General features: G+C 34.6%; 1 protein-coding gene across 5 annotated transcripts in view; it reads right to left on the bottom strand.

Annotated features, from left to right (window-relative positions):
• Positions 1 to 312: 312 nt before the first annotated feature.
• kcnc2 (potassium voltage-gated channel, Shaw-related subfamily, member 2) overlaps positions 313 to 21335 on the bottom strand; it is a 73459-nt gene continuing 52436 nt past the window's right edge. The window contains exons 4-5 of one of the 5 annotated variants that reach the window (XM_058773260.1): positions 18467 to 18555; positions 14201 to 14337 (exon numbers count right to left, since the gene is read on the bottom strand). In XM_058773260.1, the coding sequence (XP_058629243.1) occupies positions 18494 to 18555 (62 nt within the window). In that variant the 3' untranslated portion in view covers positions 14201 to 14337; positions 18467 to 18493. Of the gene's footprint in view, positions 2005 to 13579; positions 14338 to 16668; positions 17326 to 18466; positions 18556 to 19265; positions 19493 to 21335 lie in introns of those variants that run through there. The other 4 variants (XM_058773261.1, XM_058773265.1, XM_058773259.1 and 1 more) reach the window with 4 other exon arrangements.

Here is a 21335-nt window from a genome sequence, read left to right as displayed (position 1 = left end):
ACATATTATATATAATGAATACATAATCATATATAATTTGTAAATACACTTTTACAGTACAAATTTAATAAATATATATAAAATTGTATTCATTTAAAAATGATTTTGTATTTAAATATTTAAATATATATATAATAATCCACACTGTAAAAAGTGATGAGTTGACTTAACTTAAAAAAAATTGAGGAAACCCGTTGCCTTAAAATTATTAAGTACATAATAATTAAAAAAAAAAAGTTAAGTGAACTTGACAATTCGATTAACTTATTTTTTTAATTATCATTTACTTAAAAATTTTAAGGCAACGGGTTCTTAAATTTTTTTAAGTTAAGTCAACTTATCACTTTTTACAGTGATGCATACACATTTATAGAGCAAATTTAATAAATATATATCAATTTGAATAAATATATCTTTTAAATATAAACTTTAATATATATTCTAAATTTGAAAATAAAACATAGCAATTATTAAATAAGAAAATATGCATAATTTGCTTAAACGTATTTATATATATATTTGAGGTGTTTTGTTTTTCACCTCCTGGATTTAATTTGAATTTAAATTGAGGTTGCAAACAGGACGTGGAATTTCAATTCAGGAAATAGAATCAAAAAGTGAAAAGATATTTTAAGACAGATAGATTGTGAGAGTCAAACATGTTTCCATTAACACATTAGCAGTGTGATGCTACAGTACACTGCTTCTTCTGGCAGTGTGTTTGGTCTGCGAGCGAGACGAGCGAGACGAGCGCGTCCGATGGCCTGCAGCGGTCAGCTGACAGACAGCTCACAGACTGCTAACGCGGCCACAGTTTGCTGATCTAGACGGAGCGTGAACACGAGCAGACGGATCGGACGTCTGGGAAACACTGATGACAGCAGCCAGACAAGTCTATCAAACGAGGAACAGATTCAAGACCTGACATCTCGTCACGTGGTCACAGACGTCCAGAAAAATCCCAGCTAGTAGGGAACGTTCCCAGAGCTTTGGTTAATGTCTGTCTCCTTAAGGTTGTAAACAAACATTCTTAGTAATGATTGTTCAGTTTTTGTCCTCAAAACATTAGGAAAAAACGTTATCATTCATGAAATATTTTTTTCTGAAATGTTTTAGTTAGGACTTTTGTCTAACATTTTTTAAATATTAGACAAAATAATACCGTTTTCAAAAAATTATATACTGTTTTCTGAAACATTTTTAAAAAAAATGTTAGCCATACTAATAATGTTCTCAAAACGTTAGCAGATAGTGATGTGTGTTCCACAATTATTGCCAGGTGTTCATGAGATAGATAGCCTGAGGGAAGAAACTGCTCCTGTGCTGGTCGTTCTGGTGCTCAGAGCTCTGTAGCGTCGACCAGACGGCAGCAGTTCAGAGGGAGTGTGCTGGATGTGAGGGTCCAGAGTGATTTTGCCAGCCCTTTTGCTCACTCTGGATGAGTACAGTTCTTGGAGAGCGGGGAGGGATGTACCAATGATTCGCTCAGCAGTCCGGACTACCTTCTGTAGTCTTCTGAGCTCAGATTTGGTAGCTGAGCTGAACCAGACAGTTATTGCAGAGGACGGATTCAATGATGGCGGAGTAGAACTGTTTCAGCAGCTCCTGTGGCAGGTTGAACTTCCTCAGCTGCTGAAGGAAGTACAACCTCTGCTGGGCCTTTTTAACAATGGACTCAATGTGATTGTCCCACTTCAGGTCCTGAGAAATTGTGGTGCCCAGGAATCTGAATGACTCCACTGCTGTTCATGATGGTGAGTGGGGGGGAGTGCAGAGGGGGTTTCTCCTGAAGTCCACGATCATCTCCACAGTTTTGAGCGTGTTGAGCTCCAGGTTGTTAAGACTGCACCAGACAGCCAGCTGCTCAACCTCTTGTCTGTAAGCAGACTCGTCACCGTCCCGAATGAGGTTGATGACTGAGATGTCATCTGCAAACTTCAGGAGCTTGACAGAGGGGTCTTTAGCACAAAAATGTCATTTATACATCTTTCACTGAACTTTTTTCTGGAAAAAAATAAATAAAAATTAAATGTTAGACAAACTAATAATGGTCCCAAAATTGTTAACACAAATGTAATTTATACACTGTTCATTTAACTTTTTTCTGAAAAGTTTCAATTGAACACTTGTCTAACATTTTTTAAATGTTAAACCAATAATAAAATTCTCAAAGTGTACATTATTTATACATAGTTCATGGAATGTTCTTTCAGAAACGTTTTAGCTGGATGCCAGTCTAATGTTTCTTAAATATCAGACAAACTATGTTCTCAAAAGAATAGCACAAAAACATTTTTTATATTCGATCATGGAACTTTAATTAGAAACAGTTTGGTTGGATGTTTGGCTAAAGGTTTTTATTTTTTATTTTTTTTGCTCGTCTAATGTTTTTAAATGCTATAGGCAAGCTAATAACATTCTAAAAACATTATCTATACATTATTTAAGGAATGATTCTCTGAAACATTTTAGTTGGATATTCATCTAATGATTTTAAGTGTTCGACAATATATTGTTGTCAAAACATTACACTGTAAAAAAAAAAAAAAGTTGAGCAAACTTAAAAGTTTAAGGCAACCAGCTTCAGCAGATTTGTGAGTTTTCTCAACTTGTTGTTTTAAGTTTATAAAACTTAAAAGTTGAGAAAACTTAAAAATCTCCTACAAAAATAAGTTGAGAAAACTCAAAAAATCTAATTACATTATGTAAACACCACTCATGGAATGTTTTTTTGGAAATGATTTAGTATTTTCTCAAAAAAAACCTCAATAATCATTTCTCTGAAATGTCTTAGTTGGATGTTCGTCTAATGCTTTAAAAATGTTAGACAAACTGATAATGTTAGCATAAATTGTTAGCGCAAAAAAAACAACAACGTAATTTATGCTATTCAAGGATTTTTTTTCTGAAACATTTCAGTTTGACCTTTGTCTAATGTTTTTTAAATGTAACTACATGTTTCTAAGTTTCCCATAATGCTTGCAAAATGATCAAATGGAATGTTCCTTTAACATTTAAACAGAATGTTCCATTAATGTTTGAATATAACCAAAAAGATGCTTTAAACGTTCAGAGAACACTCTATGCTGTAGAGTTTAGAGTTTAGAGTAACATTCCTAGCAGGTATTTTTGCAAGTGTGCCGGCGTATGCCAGGAAGAGCTCTGGTTGATGTGAAACGTGGGTTTATTGTTCTTGATGTTGGGATCAGATTGCTCTGTGCTGACCGCTGGTTCCAGATAATGACCTCTACACTCTCCTCTCTTCTGTATCGCCCGGGAATCTCAGATTAAGCCTTCAAAGCTCGTTCATCACAGAAGTTGGAATCCACTACAGGCATCTTTCCCATCCGTACCTGAAATAGGCTTTAAAGGAAAAGTGTCTGATTCATCCTAGATCACCTGTGCACTTCACTTCCCACAGTCTTTTACGAACGGATAGATACTCTGTTTAATTACGTCTGCGGACAGTAATGGGTGTTTAAGCATGTGATTGTTAATATGAGCCACACTAATCCTCTCAGCTGGATACTGGCGTATTTCGGTCATGAAGCGCTTACCTGATGTCTACACTAATGGAGTAATGGCTCTCATTTTCACACCAGTCATGCTGTGATATTACACCACCGTTCATATAAAATCACCTCAACATCGCCTCGCTGGCCGTAATCACTGTTGCTCACAGCCACACTAGATCAGGGGTTTTCAATCTTTAAATGATATGGACCCCCAATTTAATATGATCATCTTCATGTGAGGGACCCACATCGTAAAATTCTAAATGCACCTATATATTTGTGTGTATAAAGACCCCATTAACACTGAGAAAAGTAAAATATTATTTGGAAATATTTAGTTCCGATTACAAAACATAATGTTTTTTTCTATTTCCTCCTATGTTCTTTTTTTACCCACTATAGCTGTCACGCCCCTGGACTGTTTTTGCTCCCCATGTGTTCTGTGACCCAGGTGTGTCTCCTTAGTTTAAAAGCCCCAGTCCTTTCAGTTAGTGTTTGTTGGTCTTTGAATGTCTTCCCTGCCTGTGATCTGTGTTACTTGGATTGAAGACTCTCGTTTTGAAGAATTCCTACATCTCCTCGTTCCTGGTTCCCGTGCTTCCCTTCAAATGTGACAATAGCAATGTACTGTTAGATGTGTTATTTATTCACATCTAATTTAATTTAATTTAAATAAACTCAAATTTATTGCTTTTTATTTTAATCAAAAATATATTTATAATTTTAAAAAATATATATATTTTAATCAATTATTTGTTAGTTATATATTTATTACTTTTTAATTTTATTCAAATTTATTTCAGTTTAATCTTTTTTTCCATTTTTTTTACACCCGTTTGAAAACCCCTGTGCTAGACGAGAAATTCACCAGCACCAGAAGATCAGAGAAAACCTGAATGATCTGCACAAAAACAAAACCACATTAGAGTGCTTATGTGGAGGAATAATGAAGGGAAAAAATGTTTTGGCATACAAACTGCATGGAAATATTTCTACAGAAGCAATTAATCAGTTCTGTCCATCGCATGCTCGATTACAGTCTGATTTCCACAGCGTTCATTATTACAGCATCACCTAAAGCATCAGTCCTCAGGCTAAAGCTATTGATCACCTGAATCTGCTGTTTAATTTGGTTTTGTTACATTAATTCTGTTTCTTTATAGGTCAGACAATTATTTCCTATTCGTTTCATGCAGCACGTCTGGCAGCGCTCGTCGTCATTGTGGATGTGAATTAAAGTTTGCCGACTGAAACCAGAAACCCTTGAAACATTTCAAAACATTTGTGAATGCGAGTGAACGTAAGAACAGATCCGTTTCAACAACTGTTTGATTACAGTAATTAAAATGCCTATAAATGTGTCACGTTATAAAAGACACGGAGATGACAGCGGCATGAATCATAGGGAGAAACCTTTCCATACGCAGCATTATATTACATGTTTATGTTTCTAGTTATTCTGTTCACACTGTTAAACTGAAAACTGCTCAAGATGCAACATTTAAGATTCTGTTTGATAACGTACACATGATGTAATCTAATGCAATCATGCAGACGAGATCTCGCTGGACAGTGACAGTATGAATGTGTGTGCTGACCTTGAGAGCACACACACACACAATCTGCCTTCATCACTACACTGCTTCTTCTAACGAAGCAGTCCGTCTCATAGCAACAGATTCAGGTTGCCGTTACAGCACATGGATCCAAATGTGGTCGAGGGTGAGAGTTTACAATTTATGACTGTCTCTGTGTTTTACGTCTGTAAAAAGGGTTAGTTCATACAAAAAAGCATCTTAAAAGATAGTTAACTAAAAATTTGCTGACAATGTACTCACCCTCAGGCCATCCAAGATGTTGGCGAGTTTGTTTCTTCATCAGATTTGGAGAAATTTAGCATTCTATCACTTGTTCACCAATGGATCCTCTGCAGTGAATGGGTGCCGTCAGAATGAGAGTCCAAAGAGCTGATAAAAACATCACAATAATCCACACCACTCCAGTCCATCAGTTAACATCTGGAGAAGACAAAAGCTGTGTGTTTGTTAGAAACAAATCCATCATTAAGGCTTTTTAACTTTAAACCATTGCTTAACCATTGCTTTAAACCACTTGATCTGTGCAGATTTCTCTCCCGATTCAGACTTTTTCACTAGAGAAAGCGTTATTATGGATTTATGTATTTTAGCCAGAAGCAATGGATTAAAGTTGAAAACATCCTAATGAAGCTTTTGGTGTCACATGATGTTAACTGATAGACTGGAGTGGTGTGGATTATTGTGATGTTTTTATCAGCTGTTTGGACTCTCATTCTGACGGCACCCATTCACTGCAGAGCATCCATTGCTGAGAAACTGATGTAATTCTACATTTCTCTAAATCTGATGAAGAAACAAACTCATCTACATCTTGAATGGCCTGAGTATGAGCACATTTTCAGAAAATACTCATTTTTGGGTGAACTATAATTACAAACATTTATTCCTTTTGGTAACACTCATCTTGAATGTGTATTATGAAAAGTGCTATTTAAAAAATACATTTGACTAGACTCTGTCACAAGCCAGACTGAGAAACTTAAACTAGACAATCAAAAAAACTTTTTTCTAGTATAAAAACCTCTGTGGCCCTGCAGCAAGATTGAAACATTTAAAATCTTCATGTCGCAGAGAAATATTAAAGTGTTCCTATAGTTATATTAAAGTTTCAGATCTGTGCCGCCTGTAGGGAAGCAGCTGTACGTTGAGTCAGGTAAGCGTCTGTGCTTCTGAATAACCGCATCAATTTGACATCCATTGACATATTGCAGAACAATTCACAGTGGCGCTGAAGTATCATTTGAGTCATGCATATCTGATTTCCATTTGTGAGCAATCAAACCGCAATAGTACAACCTCCCACACACACACACACACACACACACACACACACGCACAGCGCTGCGCTCACTTCAGCTGGCTGTATTTGGAGGGTAATTGAGCTGTGATTTGAGTGTGCTGTTTAAACTTCATTAGAAACAGTTCACACACTCATTCGCCGTCTGCATTCAGATTGTCCTTACAGCACCTCTAACAACAGACTGGATCAGCATTACAACGCAAGCAGCTCTAATTCCTCTTGACATTAAGCATTCTGACACATTTTGAACATTTATATCAAAATGATGTCTTTCTGTCCATGTCTATTAGCTTTGAGCTCATCTATATGCTTGTGCACTCCTAAAAGTTGACAAAACAAACTTTATTTCATTTAAACAGATGAAAGAGAACAATATTCATGACAACACAGCATTTTTTGTTTAATAAAATGCTCAATGTCAACGCAGGAAAGAAAATTGTTATATCGATGGACCACTGGGTGGTTATTATTAGGGAGTCATTTAACCATTCATTCAATTGATTCGATTAGTAATATCACTGCGCCTGCTGCACCCATGGTACGGCAGCAAAGTTCCTTGATTATTACGCCGGAATGAGAGTATAGTTCCTAGCCATATCGGCCTAGAAAATCGCATCTTTTCATTTTCCGTCAGTCTTAGTACATGTTGTAACTACAGAAGAGTCAAGTTTTAAATAGGAAAAATATCGAAACTCTTTGGTCATTTTTGAGCGAGATGCTAACGGTCTAATCAGATTCAATGATCTATGCTAAGCTACGCTAAAAGTGCTACCGCCAGACCCGGAGATCGGCTGAATGGATTCGAAAACGGTAAAACTCAACTGTTTAACTCTTGGGGAGTTGGAAAATGAGCCTATTTTCAAAAAAAAAGTGAAGTGTTCCTTTAAGCATTCTGTCCATGTCTATTAGCATTGAGCTCATCTATATGCTTGTGCACTCCTATAAGTTGACAAAACACTTTATTTCATTTCAAAAATCTATCTGGATGGCAGAGAGAACAATGTTTTTTTAATAAAATACTCAATGTCGACACAGGAAAGAAAACTGCTACATCAATACTCCACTAGGTGGTGAAAAGTGACTGCATTATTAGTGAGTCATTTTTAACCACTGATTCGATTGATCTGATTCATTCAGGGCATGAAACAAGTGACTGGCTTTATGCGTGAGTCAGTGAATCATTCACTCAACCCATTCGCTCAAAAACATGTATTCATTTAGGAACAAAACACAGTGGGGTGTTGCTTTGAGATGTCATGCGCTACAGATGTTTTTGGTTTGACTTCATTTTAACTTTGTGTCTAAAACTTGTTTACTGAACTGTTGCATAAAAGCAATATTATAGTCCCAGCTAACAAAACTTTGTTCTAAGAACATTTTGCTAATGCTCCCACATCCAGTTTTTTAAGGCAGTGGCTATTTGCACTAAGTGAAAATAGCAGTATTTTTTAGTGATATGCTATTTACACTAAGTGCAAATAGCTAAAGATTCTATTTACACTATGTTAAAATAGCAGGATTTTCTGCTATTTATACTACTTATTGAAAATAGTGGCAATTATCTGCACCTCAGTATTGTAATACATTATAAAACAGTATGCAATAATAACTTATTGAGTGTAAATTTTAATTTTAATTCAAATTATTAAATGGATGCCACCTTATTGGGACACAAGCCTTCACTACACCTACCCTAACCCTACCTGATACTCTATTTTCAACTTTTTGATTATTTCCTTCATTTTTATTAAAAAATAAATGCTTTTCTGATGTGATTTGAAAGTTCGCCAAAAGGTGGATTCGAACCCGGGTCGATCGCGTCGAAAGGAGTATGACACGCTTTACCATCTGCACCACTGCAGCTGACAATTGACAACTGACAACCGTCTTTTGTAATGTTGAATTGCCCAATCACACGTTGGTGGGCAGAGTTAGTGTAAATAGCCTCTGCCAACAAGGCTGGCTATTTGCACTTAGTGTAAATAGACACTCCGTTTTAAAAACATTTATTTTGTTATGTGAATGTTTAGGGAACATTCCATTTGAACATTCATGCAATGTTACTTACATGGAATGTTACTTTTGAATGTTCTCTGAAGGTTCCGAAACAAGTTGTAACATTTAAAAACCTGTTAGATGAACAACCAACCAAAATGTTTCAAAAAAAAAAAAAAAAACATTCCATGAATGATGTATAAATAATGTTTTTGTGATATTATTTTGAGACTAGATAACATTATTTAAGACTAGATAACACTGAATGAACGTTCTGTTAACATTACTGGAAAATGTTTGTTCATAACTTTGAGAACGTTCTTTGTTAGCTCATGCTCCCTTTATATTGCTTAATTTATTTTATTGTAAAATGTCAAAATAGCATTACTACTTATTTTCTTATATTGTTTTTCATTAAAAAAAACTTGACATTATAAATGTACTACATTAAGGCATGGATAACTGTTTTGAAACATGCACTGGCATAAATAAGTACTAGTATCATCAATGCTACATGTTTCAGCAACAAGAAGCACAATATTTCCAATCAAACTTGTTTCACATGCAACAGTTGAAAATGCAATCACTGCACACTTAGTATAAACGAATAAGTCTTGATCTCGTCTAGAAGCTGTGGTGTCTTTAAACACGTTTGAGTGTGTGTGGAGCTGTAGATCACACAGCGGTTCATACAGAGAAGAACAGAGAGACTGTGATGCAATATTCATGCTATTCACTTCAGTCTGCTCACAAGCGGGTTTGTGCAGAGAATGAGTTGTTATGGATACGGCAACTCCCTGGTCGTTATGGATACGGTCGCTCATGGGAGGTCTGCGGCCTAAAAAACAAACTCACCCCCTGCTGTTTTGTTTCCCCACCATGGCAACAGTGTCCGTAGTGACAGGACAGAAGAAGACCTACATATAGAGCGGCTGATAGGAGAGAAGACGACGAGCATGGAAATCATCATCTGAATGTGTGTGGAAACGGTTTAAAAGATACACTACAATAAAGAAAAAATGAAGTGTAGGTTTGTTTAGTTTCTCAAATGTGTCTCCAAGAAAGCAATGAGGGTAAATGCAAAGCAAACGACTTTTGCTGAAGTTCTCAGATGTTTCTCAGAAAGACCCCTGCAAATGCACACCTCTCTCCTCGAGAGATCTCAACAATGTCTCAAACAGTGATCTATTACTAAAGTCTGCAGAGATCTACAAAAGCCAGAGATCTCACTATGAAGGATCTGAGCTGCTATCTTCATCTTCACACTTTACTGTATGCCAAAACTCACTTGTGTCTGCTTTTATTTCCTTATTGAGACATAAGGAAGCTTGTTTCCACTTGATAAAATAAAGGCAATTGCAACATTTTAACTCGCAATTATAACCTTTTCTTGCAATTTTGAGTTTGTCTCAAAATTCTCTCTTTTTTTCTCAGATTCGTGATATGAAGTCAGAATTCACAGAAAAAGTCAGAAATGACCCTTCAGAAAGAGCTTGATCGACAGGCGATCTGACCAATCATAATGCCGAATCCACAATCTTGTCGGACAAACAAATCAGACAGGAGAGTAGATTAACTTCGGTGGACCTGAACATCTTTCCGCAGTTGAAATAAAATATGTTCTGATGTTCATTCATGTTCATTACAAGCTTTAAGTAAATTTGAAAAGACGATCGGTTCGCGTGTGCCGCTTGGCAATACAGTGATCCGTCACGACACCTTAAAAAGCCACAAACGGTATTTATTGTTTGAATTTCTTAAAAAATGACAGAATTTGAAAGCTGAGACCTTGTTCCATACCAGAAGTAACCTGCTCTGTCTTGTCTGTCAGTGTGTTGTCAGTTTCCTCTAATGTATTTTTTTCCAGCGTGAGAACATATGTAGTGTGAAAGTGGCATGGCTTGTCCGAGATAGCAACGGTAACTAAGGATGGCAGGGTTTTTGCAAAGGATCAATTGTGAGATGTAAACTCAGAATTGCAAGAAGTGAGAATTATGAGATTTAAACTCGAAAATCTGAATTTCTCTCTCGTATTTTGGACTTTTTCCCTTTGAAGTTCAAATGTTACAATTCTGACTTTATATCTTGCAGTTCTTACTTGACATCTCACAATTCTGAAAAAAAGTCTGAATTGTGAGATTAAAAAGTCCAGTTTACCTTTTATTTTTTATTCCATGGAGGAAACAGGCTTCCATAGAAACATCTGAGGCAAAGTTGAAAGAAAACTCAGTGCTATGAAAGAGCAGCATCTGAGAAACATCATTCTCCTCTGGGCAGTCCAGGCGATGCAGTGCGTTTTAAACAGAAAGAAAAGAAAGCTGTTTGTTTTTTTACAAGGTTAATATGTTTATCCGACTGTCTCACATTGCATTGAACTGTACATATTCTTCAGACGCAGTCTTTACATTTTGACCATGGGTCTTTGCATGCACTACAAAAGGCCGACAAATGACTCCACAATACATGTTCAAAACTCCAATCACTGAAACATAAAAACACTCCAGGTTCACAGTCTGCACAGAGTGGACATACAGATACACCGTGGGACTGACAATGAGACTCATCAAGAGACACAAAAATACAAGATCTAAGTTCAAAAATATATATATATATATACCTTTACATTTTTGTCATATATATTTGAAACGGTGCCCTGACTTCTTAAAGCAGCAGATAATATTAACATGAAGAATACTATCCTCTTAAGTTCTGTGGGTGGTGGGAAAACACGCACACACACACACACACACACACACACACACACACACACGCATACACAAAAACCTGTCAAGGACTTGTCCAGCTCACATTTAACCCAAAATCCAAAAAAATTTAAATAAAAATTATGCATATAGAAAATGATGCCTATTTTTTGACCAATAAGGTTTATTGTATTGTGATTTTAGTTTAGTGACAATTCTTGTTGAAAAAAAAAACAAGCAAACAAACACAATTTGATTATATCACTTTTTTTAAGAATAACATTTATTCAACAAGGGCACATTAAATTAAACTGATCAAAAGTGACAGTAAAGACTTTTATAATGTTAAGACTCCTAAAAAAAAAATGCATCACAGTTTCCACAAAAAATATAAAGCACAACAGTTTTCAACATTGGTGATAATAATCATTGTTTTTTGAGCAGCAAATCAGCATATTAGAATAATTTCTGAAGGATCATGTGACACTGAAGACTGAAGTAATGATGCTGAAAATACAGCATTACATTTCAGTATTAAATTGCATGTTACAATATATTCTTATAAAACATATTTTAAATTGTAATATTTCACAATTTTTACTGTATTTTTGATCAAATAAATGCAGCCTCGGAGAGCATAATCATTACAAAAATGTTATTGACCTCAAACATTTGAATGGTAATGTATTTATTTTTTTTGTCATAGCCTATATATTACACAGTACTTATTCATGTTACTATTATCACTGCTTTCAATTTATAAAGAAAAAAAAAAAAGTACTCATGTGCACATTAAATATAATGTCAAAATGCAAAAAAAAAAAAAAAAACTTACTGATCCTAAAATAGACTTCACTTTCTTTATGCAAAATCTATTTTATTCAAGTTTTCTTTTGATTTTGCAGTGAAATGTGACCTGGACATGTTCTTGACAGGTTTCATGAAATGTGCACACACACACACACACACACACACACACTCTGATGTGACAGCTCTAATCTCTCCATGGCTGAAGGAAAAGAAAGGTTCTAATTAGAGCGAAAGCGTCCGTGCCGCGCGTGTGTTTTCAGAGGCTCTGCTGCGGCGTCTGTCACGGACTGAACTGAAATCACAGTGTGAATCGGTGCAGCTTTGTTTCACATCATTATTGCACATCACATCTGATTGTTGCACTGGGCAAATTTTCCAGGAAACGGGGAAGAGAAAGAGAACTGCGAAAAATCAACACACAATCAAAGACCGCAAGACATTCAAGACGAGGTTTTGTGGCTTCATATCTGCTCATTTACATTAAAACCTGACAAAATTAACATTTTAGAAGATGTACACATTAAAAACATTTTAGGTATAAATGTTGAAATTCCTTCAAATATTTTAGCTTGATATGGGACTCAACCAATGGCGCAGAGTTGGGATCAACGCAGCTGCGCAAATGAAAGCATAGTGGTCATTTAAAAATGTGCTTTGAAGCCATTTCATGAGGTCTGTAAAGCACTACTTCAGCCCAAAATGAAGAATTTGATGAAAATGTCCTCACCCTCAGGCCATCTAAGATGTAGATGAGTTTGTTTCTTCATCAGATTTGGAGAAATGTAGCATTCCATCACTTTCTTCGGCAGTGAATGGGTGCCGTCAGAATGAGAGCCCAAACAGCTGATAAAAACATCACAATAATCCACACCACTCCAGTCCATCAGTTAATGTCTTGTGAAGCCAAAAGCTGTGTGTTTGTAAGAAACAAATCAATCCTCAAGATGTTTTTTAACTTCAAACTGTTGCTTCCGGCCAAAATACGAGTCCAAACCCAGGTAACAACTGTAGGTTATAAAAACATTGTGGGAACATGTTCAGTTTTCTTGTCGTAATTATAAAAATGTTTCTTACAGCATTCTACTAACTTTCACCCAAAATACAGCATTATTCAAACTTTTAATGTCAATATTCTAAGAATGTAAAAATGTCCAAATATAAAGTTATTTAAAAGTTACAAAAACGTTTTTTAAAACATTCATCAAGTGCAAATTACATCATAAGGACATTCTGCGAATGTTGTCCTAAGAACGTTTTCTCTCAATGTTATGAGAACGTATATGAAGTATCAATAATGTTATAAGAACATTCCATAAACATTACTTAAAAATGTTATAGCTGGGTAATCCATAACAACGTTTCCTCTAGTGAAAAAACCCATCTCCTGTTCTCCTCTCACATCAAAATCCAGCCATATATTTGTTTAGAGATGTTTTGTGCTTGATCTGTGCAGATTTCTCTCCTGATTCAGACCAGATGACTTTTTCACTGGAAAGAGCAATATTATGAATAGAGGACTCGTTATTTTATGTGATTTGAAGTTAAAATGCCACAAGATGTTAATTGATGGATTGGAGTGGTGTGTATAATTTATGGATTATTGTTATGCTTTTATCAGCTGTTTGGACTCTCATTCTGACGGCACCCATTCATTGCAGAGCATCCATTGGTGAGCAAGTGATGGAATGCTACATTTCTCCAAATCTCATCTACATCTTGGATGGGATAAGAGTGAGTAAATGTTCATTTTTGGCTGAACTATTCCTTTAAGTGTGCCGCTTGAGATCAACATCCCACATACAAACATACACACACACGGACAACAATGAATCCACCAGAGATACTAGAGTAAATAAAAAGCATAAATGACTGAAGGTCACATTTATTAAGCTCATCATGTTTACTCTCTCTCTACTCTTTAGTTTAGTATATTCGATACACTAATACTTCATTTTTAAACACTTGTGCCTCTACACATCTTAATACACTTATTGCAACGACAGAGGCCTTGGAAGGGGGTTCGAGGGGTGTTTGATTTGCTACCTGACACAGAGGGGAAGCCACAGGTGGATGTGTGTCCTTTATACAGATGCGACATTAAACGGAGAGCCGACTCGTTTTAAGCAGGAAACGTTTCACTATCCATATAGTGATTTTTTTTTTCATTGCGCCAAGTGGCTTCAGTCTGTATCCACACAGAAAAAACGGGGAAAATCCACAGGTCATGAGCAGTCCGATCGATCCGTAAGTGAGGTTTCTGTTCACAGAGCGTCCGCTTTCAGAACTGTCCAATCACAGGCTTATTCTATTCCAGACTGTCCAATCCAATTCATCAAATCCATCTGAGTCTCTGCTGGCCCCGCCTTCCCCGTCTCTGGCCGATATAAACTGTACGTCAGCCAGAGGTGATACAGTAGCTGCAAACGCAACAACATCCTGTGCATCAGTATTGCGTCACAAAAGAGTCAACATTTGCCATTTCTTCTTTAAAAAGAGACATTTCTTATAAAAAAGAAAAGTCATTTTTAGACATAATTTATTGCACGTCTTAACAGGTGAATCTCATAAATAGTATCTAGGTCAAATTTCAACCAAAAATAAAAATAAAAATTTATATTTTGCATAAATAAAAAGTGAAATTAACCAGGGCTATTAAGATTGTCATGTGCATTCTGACTTTGTTTTTGTACTAAATTTAATACAATATACAATAAAAGATACAAAATACAAAAATACAATAAAATCATTGTATAATGAGATTTTGTGTGCAATTATTTTATAATATTTGCCATTTGTTCTTTAAAAAAAATCATATACTGCATCTTTTAACTGGTAAATCTAATGAATAATGTCAAACCAATGTCTGGGTCAAATATCACCCTAAAATAAAAATAAAAAAATTATATTTTGAATGAATAAAAAGGGAAATGAACACATTTTTAGGAATGTTGAAATTAGGGATGTGCGGGTCTAGTCGACTAAACGGTACAGCTCCTGCTAGTCGACACTGGAATCAATAGTCGATTACACGAGAGAGAAAAAATTACCATAATTTTAACGTTACATTTAAAACATTTTAACAACAAGCTAAAATGAAACTTTTGAAAAATAATAAATATCAAAATATTTCAATATATAAATATTTTTAAAAGCGTATCTGGGCAGAAACTAAATTTTTACCTCAGACCTCGCATGCGTTTTCTTCATGTCAGTTGCGGCGAGCTCGAAATGACCAGCGAAGAACCAGCAAGGTGTGGGATTATTTTGAATTAGAAGGAAACGGAAAAGTTTGTGTAAACTGTGTAATGTCAAATTGGCTTACAATAACTCTACCGGAGTGATGCGTAATCATATTCAATACAGGCACGTATGCGTTAGCTTGGAGGCAGCCAACCAAAGCCAGCAAATGTCAATCATGTCTTACACTACAACCCTTCGCTGCAGTCCGCGATCCCATCCGCGCCGTCTATTCCTCTAAACTTCGGTGGTGGAGTGGGATTTCCAGGCTCTTTTCAAAACGGTCTGCTTGCTTGTTATCTCTCTGCGTGCCTGTGACTTCAGTTCCTGCCGAGCGCGGGTTTTTTTCAAGTGCAGAATCGCCTCTAGTCCCGTCTTTCTCCAGACCACGTTAACATGTTAAACAAATGCGCATGGTCTGAGTATATAAAACGAGCATTGTTTTGTTTTTAGACAATATAGCCAACATGAAGTACATTTTTAAAAGCCGTTTTAATGCTATTCCTTGATAAACTTTCCTATTGTTTTTGACTTGTGTTTTAATATGTTGGCTAACGTTATATGAAAAGGAAGAATTCTGTCAGTCTATTTTCCATTTCTGCATTGCTCCATCTGAATAAATAAGCTATGCACTGGTTTATGTTGAGTTATGCTCTTCCTTATTTTCTATTTAACGACCGCCTAAAATTAAATGATGATAACGTGAGGCAAGCATACGGCATAATCGTGACCTATTTTTAGCAGATTTCATTGAGGGATTTGACCGTGTGATGCAAAGATGAAGTATTTCAAGTGTAGGCTGTTATACACGCAGTTTTTTTTTTCTCTTTTGCCATTTTTTGTGTGTTTCTAGCTTTTAGTCTAGTCGACTAGTCGGATACAAAACTTCCGTTTAAACAACTGTCAAATTAGTCGTAGCGCACATCCCTAGTTCAAATTTGCATTGCGGTACTGTATTCGTACTATTTTTGGTACTGAATATTTACAAAACCAAAATAATAAAATCTTTGTGGAATGAGATTTTATGCATTACAGTTCATTTACGTTTAAGAAAATGTGCTTAATTGTCATTAACATAATGCACAATGCAAAAAATAGGTTCGTTTTTCATTATGAAAAATATAATTGGTTAGTTTTTATGCATTCATTTATCAGTATTTTGACATTTTTTGTGTCAGATTTATGTTTTATGCATTACAGTTATTTTCTACATTAAAGAAAATGTGCTTACTTGTCGTTAACAAAATGTGATATGCAAATTCAAATTTTTATGCATTAATCTTTTAGCATTGTGTTTCTATACAATTACACAAAAAGCTTCAATCTTTGCCATTTGTTCTTTAAATTATTTAAAGACAAAATATATTGCATCTTCAACTCTAAAATACAAATAAGAAATTATATTTTGCATGAATAAAAAGGAAAATTGCATTAATATAATGTATTTTGACAGCATTGTTTGTATTTATGTTTTATGCATTACAGTTATGCATTTTCTACATTAAAGAAAACGTCCTTAATTGTTATTAACAATGTGCAACACAATAAATGAGGTTTCATTTTTATATGCAAACAACGTCTGGGTCAAATAGCTTGAATGAAAAGTACATTAAATTTGCATCGTGACATTATTTTGGCAGCATTTTTACACTGAATTTTGAATCATTGTTTCCAGGCAGTGATAAAAAACAGATGTTATGCATCACAGTAAACTTTAAATAAAATATACTTATGAAAATGTTACAATGCAATTTTTATTTTTTTATTTATTTTTTTTTTGGGCTGAAATTTGACATGGATATTTCTTTGTGAGATTGACCCTAACATCATATTTCTCTAAATACACACATATTTTCTAGATTTACAGATAATCAGTGATGTACAGCCACACATACAGGACGTGCACAGTGAGCAGACAGCACTTGTTCAGGTAACACACTGCACAGGGTGTGGACACAAAGTGCTAAATGAAGTTTATGCCGAGGATGCGTGACACAAAATCTCCCTACACCAGTTGCTTAGCAACCGTCCCTTCCAAATTCACTCACATGATGCTCAGGACAAATCTCTGAATTAGCATTAGCTACAAACACACACAGTACATATGAATGACAGAGGTCAGAGGATGCAGATGAATGACTCGGGTGATGTGAGCTGTCGGTCTGTAGCTAATAATGAAAGATGGAAGATTTTCAGTCAGACCATGTGTTAAATTAGTTATGACTATGAATGTTTCTGCAAGCATGAATAGAAATATATATGACTCACTGATGCATTTACAGTTTACATCAACAGAGTGAGATCAAATCAACATGAGATCAAAACTCCTAAACACACATTCCTGCACACAATTCATAATGGCATGTTTTATAAAAACATATTTAATTATTCATAATTATTCAACCCCTCCAATTAAAACAACTGGCTCTAATTAGGTAGGTGATGTCTGCTTTCATTTTCTGTAGGCAAAATTTATTCTCTTAATTTATTATTTAGATCTTTGAAAGACTGAGATTTTATGCAGTAATTCCTACATTCTACATGCACATGTATTTTCAAAAATAAAAATTGGTTTCATTTTTTTGCAAAATATAATTACTTTTGGAAGAAAAAAAAAACTTATACCCAAATTAAAGTCTTGACTAAAGTCCTAATTAAATGGAGCCAGTTAAAATAAATGAATAAATAAAAATGGCAAAAATATACAATAAAATTACAAAACATTTAACTAAAGTTAAAATTAAAAAAGGAAAGAGAAAATAAGAACCAATCAATAAAAACTGTAATTGCATCTCAATGATATAACTGAAAACTGAAATAAAACCTCAATTACAGCTGAACTAAATCTAAACTGCATAGACATTTAAAAAATAACTAAAAATGAAAAACTAAAAATAACTAAAAATTCACTAAAATTAAATGAATTATTATTAGTTTATAGTTAAACTAAAATTAAAGACTAAAATTAAAACGAAAACCCAAAGTAAAACTGAAGCTAACTCAAAATATTAATAAAACTATAACAGCATCTCAATGATATTAAAAAACACCCCACTGAATTCTGCAAGTAAAAAAGTTTGATTAAAACATGCACTTATTTTGCACAATTAGACCAGGAAGGTGTTTTTGGGAGTACAGGGTGCTCCAATCAAATGTAGTAGATGCAATAGTGTTTCATGTTGATTTGAACTCTTTTCTATAAATAGTCCTAAAGATTCAGCAGCATCTGAGAGCGATCAGATCAAGTTGGGCCAATCAGAGTCATTTTCTCTCCCCAGTGACATCACACAGCACGAGAGCGTCTGTTACCTGTGAGTCTCGCAAGTCTCGTCTCCTTTAAGACAGAACGTTCGCCTCTGCTCGCTTGAGCCCCGTGAACACAACCTCTGAGCAGTGATCTGTGTGTACAACCAGTGCAACGAGACAGAAGTCATGCGTCCAACGCTTCACTCGCAGACGTTCAGCGACACGTACACAGACAGACAGACAGACAGACAGACACGCCACAGACACCAAATTCTGCTTCTGATCGCACTTGTGGAAGCTTCCTCAACTCTTCCTGAATAAATGCTTAATACAAGAAGATCACATTAAATGGGAAAATCTCGCAAAAAAAAAATAAAAAAAATGTTCATGAAGAAAATACAGCCAGTTTTTAGGACTCTTATGATTTTTTGCATTGTGACATTATTTTCATGTCAATTAAGCACATTTTTCCTTCCACATTTTATGCAAGTACATAAAATGTATATTTTAATAACAATATATAACAACATATTATTAATTATTATTATTTAAATTTAAATTGTGGTAATAATGCATCATGTTAGTAATTTAATGACTACTGTAATACAATATATACTTAAAATTAAAATTGTGAAATAATTGGAAGTAATTTGTTAAAAAAAAAAGTGTTTTCACTACTGTAATACAGTGTTTAATAAAAATGTACATTTTGAAATAATTATGCATCATGGTAGTAATTTATGTAAAATAAAATCTCATTCTTTACTCTAATACAATATATATTTAAAATATAACAAAGTTACTAAGCAAAACAAAAGTTTGAAAAACAGGCTTAATTTTTATTAAGCAAAATTTTGTGAGGTTTACCCCAATATTTCTTCGTACAAACTTTATATTATCACTCCATATACAGTTACGTACAGTAGTACATAATAATGGCTATATTCATAGTGGGAGAGGATAATGTACAGCCCCGCCCACAGCAGGCGGAGTCATTTGGAGTGGGCGTGGCCTCAGCAGGTGGGCGGGGCATGGGAGCGGGAGGGCGAGCTGTAGGGCGAGGTCACTGGAGAGAGACGCTGTCAAAGTCTTCAGACGCAACATGAAGTGCACAAAACACACAAAACAAACACGAGACGGCGTGAGACGTGACACATGACACATGCACACACAAACACACACCATCACATTCACTGCGTCCAGCCATCAGAACCATCAAGACGTCTGGAAGATTTTTTGGCTCGTCTTTGTTTCGTTTTGATGGCTGAACATGGTTTGTGAGTAAATCATGCACTCAGTGATTGTGAGAAACTCAACTGCTCAATGATCAAAGCACATCAGTTCCTAAACAAATTACTACAACTCTTTCAGAAGACTAAAACACAGTGATGATGAAGATGATCATGGTGGTGGTGATGATGACGATGATGATGATGATGGAAAAGGTATGAATCAAATTCAACAAATATTTCAAGAAAAGCCAGTCTGGATGGAAATGCTGACTAAAACTGCACAAACCTCGTCTCATTTCTGCATATCTTGCTCAAGTCTTTTATGGACAGCGTTTGAGCAACGATGTACAAACAGTGTACAGTATCGGTCCTGACCATATATGTAATTATAGAATGTTGTTTACATATCAAGGAACGATGATCAATGCAAGTAAATCATATTAATTAGTAAAGTACCATATCATGTATATCAGAATGTATTATGCGTAAAAGGTACATTATGATGAAAGATGATTAGTCAGAGCAATTGTCCTGATGCTTAAGATAAAATATTGTAATATACACATATATAGTATGTATTTTTAATAATTGTTATTAATATAAAAATGTATATATTTATAATTACATTGTTAATTATAATAATAAAATTATATAGACATTTATTTAAAAATATGTTTAAAAAGGATCAAATATTGTGTATGTAATTGTCTTTATAACAATATTTATTATACATATCTATATACACAAATATTTATTTTATTTGACATTTAGATGTATATAAATAAACATATGATAATATAATTTAGCATAATACATATTATTAATTATATTACATTTATGTTTATTTAAAAGTAATGTATTAAAATATATTAAATTATTAAATATATATTTGTTTCTATCGTCTTAGATAAAATATACATTTTAATGATAATATAATTTTTGATAAAATATAATTTTTAAAATAAAACAATAAATAAAAAATAAAATAAAAGATAAAACATTGGCCCTAACATATTAGACCTGTTGTCCTGATGCTTGAGATAAAATACACAAAAAAGATAAATAAATAAATAAATACACAAACAAACAAATAAACTCATCTCTGTGTGTGTGTGTGTGTGTATTGACATGTACAGGCATACAATAATAGTGTATTTAACGGGTTGTTTGTAACCTTCTAATGGCCTTTCGCTCTGCTTGTGCTGAGGGACGGCAGGCTGTGACAGAGCTTGACCTTACAAACACACACGTTTAACCTCCCAGTAGGGTTATTAGCCTAGCGTTTGTGTGTGTCAAACAGTGCGGCGTGTGGCCTCAGGCGCTCAACATCTGCCTGGCTACGGGGTCACGCTAGTTCAGTCACAACAGCCAAAGCTATGCAACATGCAAACCAGAAAATCTAGAAAACTAACGGAAGATGCATGTTTAGGAGAGCAAAATAAAGAGCGAGGAAAACAGATATACAATAAATTGTGAATTAATTATGCATGAAAAAACAAATTCAAATTTTTGGTACTGTAATGCAACATATTTAAATTTTAAAATAGTAAGTAGTTATGCATCATGGTAGTAATTCATGCAAAATAAAAAATATAATTTCCATTACTGTAATACATTATATATTTAAAAATTTATTTGGAATTTATTAAAAAAAATAGTTAAAAATCGAATTCTCATTACTGTAATACAATACATATTTA

Source organism: Onychostoma macrolepis, chromosome 04 (assembly GCF_012432095.1).
Source record: "Onychostoma macrolepis isolate SWU-2019 chromosome 04, ASM1243209v1, whole genome shotgun sequence".
Lineage (NCBI taxonomy): Eukaryota > Metazoa > Chordata > Actinopteri > Cypriniformes > Cyprinidae > Onychostoma > Onychostoma macrolepis.
The sequence above is the reverse complement of the archived record's forward strand: the minus strand, read 5'-3'. Positions and strand labels throughout refer to the sequence as shown.